Below are 3,976 nucleotides of genomic sequence, written 5' to 3'. Positions count from 1 at the left end.
CTTTGGGTTGGAATTACTTCAAGGTCTGTTTGCCTGAAAGCAGGAGCTGGTTTCCTGTCTACTCCTGTGTTCATTCCTTATTTGAAGCCTCAGACTCTGCTTGGTACATCACAGTCCGGCTTTAAGGAAACCAACTGTGAGAACACGAGTGCACTTTAGCAAACCATCAGTCGGGAATGCAGGATGACCCTGGTTCCTGTCAGCCACAGATGTGGCTGGTCAGTCGTAAACATCCAGCATTTATCCATGAAAATAATTTCTGAGAGCTAAGTTGTTAAGTTATATAGGAGGTAATGCTGGCTCTTCAAAATTAAAATGTTATCATGCGCCAAGCTGAGGGCTTTCAATGTCTTGGCATCTGGAGTTAATCATTTAGTCCCTCAAGAGTTGTTTTAATGAAATGTTTACTGAGCTCTAGCGAATGTTCAACTCAGTGCTTTGCCAGAATTTGGCTTCCGATAATTTTGTTTCTTCATACAGAAAAGCACAGCTCAGTAAAAGAGAGCTTCCGCTACGTAAACCTTACATGCAGCTCCAGCAAGCAAGTCCCCGGAGCCCCTGGCCGACCAAGCACCACTAAGGAAATGTTTATCACTGTTGAGTTTGAACTTGAAACTAACCAAAAGGAGGTGACAGGTTGGTCTGAAAACAGTTTATGGTGCCAGGCTTCTCACAGCTTGCTCCTTATTCCTTTGCCTTTCACCTTTTATCATTCTTCGGGGGGGAGGGGGAGTAGTGCAATCACTGAAGTATCTCCTGTTTTTTATCACCCCCAAACTAAACTGAATTGGTTTGGAACCTGATGATTTTATCTGCTTCGTGAAAACCCAAAGCTACCATTTTGGTCAACAAATTTCTGTTGGTATCAAATGCTACCCAGCTCCAGGTCTCTCCCCATTTTGTCCACAGGGAACTGTGGGTGTTGGCGAATGCTGCAGTCGGTCTGGACATCTTCGCCTGCCACAGCCTGATGTCCTCCCCCACTGCTGTCCCCTCTATTTCTGTAGCTTCTTGCGACCTGAGCTGCACTGTAAAGCGAACAGAGAAGCGACTCCGGAAAGCCACCCGCACGCTCCGGAAGGCTGCCCACAGGGAGCAATTTCACCTCCAGCTCTCAGGCGTGGACCTTGAAGTGGCCAAAAAGTCTTTGAGAACATCCGAACGCCAGGCAGAGTCCTGTGGAGTGGGCCAGGGCCATGTGGGAAACCAGTGTGGTGAGTGGCCTTGCTGGCTAGGACATTCTGGCTAACAACTGTCTTGAGCTCTATAAACACTAAGGGTAACCAAAGTCTGGCTCATCCTTCCCTCTCTGGGCTCACTCTGGAGAACACCCTGGACACCCACTCATTTGGGAAGTATACGGTGGTGTCTGTCGTGTCTACAGGACCAGGAGCTCTCCAGCACCTGGCATAGTGCCTGGCTTGTGGTGGGCACTTAATAACTGTTTGCCGAATTGAGGGGCAGAAAGGAAGAGGCAGGTTGATGAGAAGAGGGCGTTTTGCCCTCTAAAGGTCTGAGGGACGGCAGTCTTCAGATGACTGTGGTCTCCCAGCTAGGGCAGGACTGCAGGGATAAGGCACATGCCACTGCCATTGTTCTCCTCTCATCTCTCTCTGGCTTGTTTGAGGGTAGCAATGAACAATATCCTGGTCATAGTTTAGTGCAGAGGCAAGGCTGGGAGGCTGCTCAGCTGCCTTATGAGATCCCTGAGCTTCACCTCAGGGCTGCTAGCAGTGTCAGTTTCATGTGTGTTAGAGTGTGTATGTGTGTATTGGTGGTGGTGGTGGTGGTGTGTGGCAGAATTAATTTGAGACCTGGCATTTGAGCAACATCAATTCTATTCCTTTGATGAAGTTCTAGGCAAGAGAAACCTGGGCAAGAGGTTCTAGGGTGATCAGTCTTGAGATTTGTTTGTTGTGAGAGACTGTTCTGGGCAATTTTGGGAGATACTATCTGAAAAGTCTTAGATGGACAAAATTGTGAGTCTCATTTTATAGTAATAATGGTAATGAATTATTGAATTATTGAGTTCCCAGCTGTCACAGGTACAGCACTGTATCTAAGCACCGTATCTGCATTATCTCATTTAATCCTAACAGTAATCTTACTAGGTAGGTATTATCATCTCCATTTAACAGAAGAACAAACGAGCTTGGAGGGCTAAGTTCTCTTGCTCAAGATCACATTGATGGTCCAACTCTAAAACCTGTGCTCTGGTCCCAAATAGGGTGAATTTCAATAACCAGACCACTCCAGAACAAACCTACGTCCTTTCTGAAGTGTCATTCGAATTGCAGGTCCTGAGAAATGAAGCTTGAGCCAAGGAGTAATGGATCAGTGTTTTTGAAGAAGCAAAGCTGGGTACTCATTTGGGAGATTTGTCAGCAATAGCCCCACAGCCCAAATCTGTTGCTTTGGCAAAACATAGTTTAAAATCAAGTGTAGAATCAAGTATAACTATCCACCAAGGTCTGGTTCTCAAATAGTCTTGACTTTTTTTCCAGCTGACACTTTTATGGGGGGGGCGGGAACGTAAAAACAACGCAAATAGTTGGTTTGTTCTCATTTAAAATTCTAAGAATTCCAGCTTCCATCCCTAAATGTTGATGAGAGTCGGCTGTTGCTGCCCTACTTTCCAGGGTGAGTTGTAGAAACTCTCGGGGATAGACAGGCCAGTCCTTCTCATGGCCCCATTTGCTACCTGTTAGGGAGAGGCTTGGTAGGCTCTTCAGGGAGCCTTTGTGGCCACTTAAGAATTCAGGGAAAACTGGTGTCAACGGCCCTGTAGACCAACTCCCGGTGAGAGTATTACCAATACTACCATGCTTTTACCAATACTAGTATGCTTTTGGGAAATAAAAACCCAAGAATGAGGGTCAAGAGTTACTTAACAGAGGCCTCATGACCATGATAACTTATTAAAAAAACTCGGTGTGGGATTTATGTAGCTGCTGTTGTGTGTGAATGTAGCCGGAGTGAGATGCTTGTCATGCTAAGTTAGGTCGGATTTGTTGCTGAGGGAGGCAATGTGTGTTGTCTCAAGAGCGCCCTCTAGCAATGGAAGGATTTTGTAGCCTGCTAGGGACCGAAGCAGGTTCACCCTGACTGACAGCAGTGTTCAAGATTTTACCACGTAGAGGAAACAGCACAAGGAATTACCAGTGAAATTCCTTCTTCCTGCTGGAGGGAGGAAATGGGTGAAAAGAAGAGCCGGGTATTTTAATTAGAATGGCTTTTTACTGAGTGGACACATGGCATGGGCTAGCCACAGTGTGTGCGGGGTGAAGGAGAGGGATGGTGTCTGTCTGTCTGTCTGTCTTTCTTACATTCTTCGTCTATTTGATGATGTCAGAACTTTATAAAGATCAGGTTTACTGGTATTTTCTGAACTCTGTATGGTACATACCATAGAGGTAAACCTAAAATAGTTCTTTTGGGAAATTATTTTCAGTGTCTGCAGGAAAGAGCCAAAAAAAAGTATTTTGGGTCACTTGCAAGGGGAGATGGAACTATTATGTTTTTCCTTTAAAATATGTTTATTTAGTTTTTAATAACCGAAATAGTACATATTTCAAATGGTACAGAATATATACAGTAAAGGCGAAAGTTCTCCCCACAGCTCCCAGTCCCCCTCCCCAGAAGCAATCATGTCAAGAGTTTTTCAGTCTGTTTTTATGCACATATAAAAATGAAATTTTATTTATTCATTCACTGAATACTTATTGAACACCCACTGTGTTCAGTGTGTGGTACCCCAATAGCGCCAGGTACTGTTCTAGGTGCTGGGAATCCAGGAATAAAACAAAAGAGCAAAAATCTTGGCTCTCACAGAGTTTATGATGCTAGAGAAGGAAAACAGGCCACAATCCAATAAACAAGGAAATATACCTTGTAGCAGATAGTGGTAAGGGTATAAGATAAGAACAGGTAAGCAGGGGTGGAAAGTAGAATAGAAAGTGCCAGAATAAAGGGGAGG

The 3,976-nt window shown here is 44.8% G+C and overlaps 1 protein-coding gene across 1 annotated transcript in view; it reads left to right on the top strand.

Annotated features, from left to right (window-relative positions):
* SCUBE2 (signal peptide, CUB domain and EGF like domain containing 2) overlaps positions 1-3,976 on the top strand; it is an 85,420-nt gene that overhangs the window by 59,384 nt on the left and 22,060 nt on the right. Inside the window, exons 18-19 of the mRNA XM_011379596.2 lie at positions 481-636; positions 1,008-1,214. Of these exons, the coding sequence (XP_011377898.1) occupies positions 481-636; positions 1,008-1,214 (363 nt within the window). The remainder of the gene's footprint in view (positions 1-480; positions 637-1,007; positions 1,215-3,976) is intronic.

This window comes from Pteropus vampyrus, unplaced genomic scaffold, assembly GCF_000151845.1.
Source record: "Pteropus vampyrus isolate Shadow unplaced genomic scaffold, Pvam_2.0 Scaffold366, whole genome shotgun sequence".
Classification (NCBI taxonomy): domain Eukaryota; kingdom Metazoa; phylum Chordata; class Mammalia; order Chiroptera; family Pteropodidae; genus Pteropus; species Pteropus vampyrus.
Note: the sequence above shows the minus strand (reverse complement) of the source record. Positions and strands in the feature narration are given on the sequence as shown.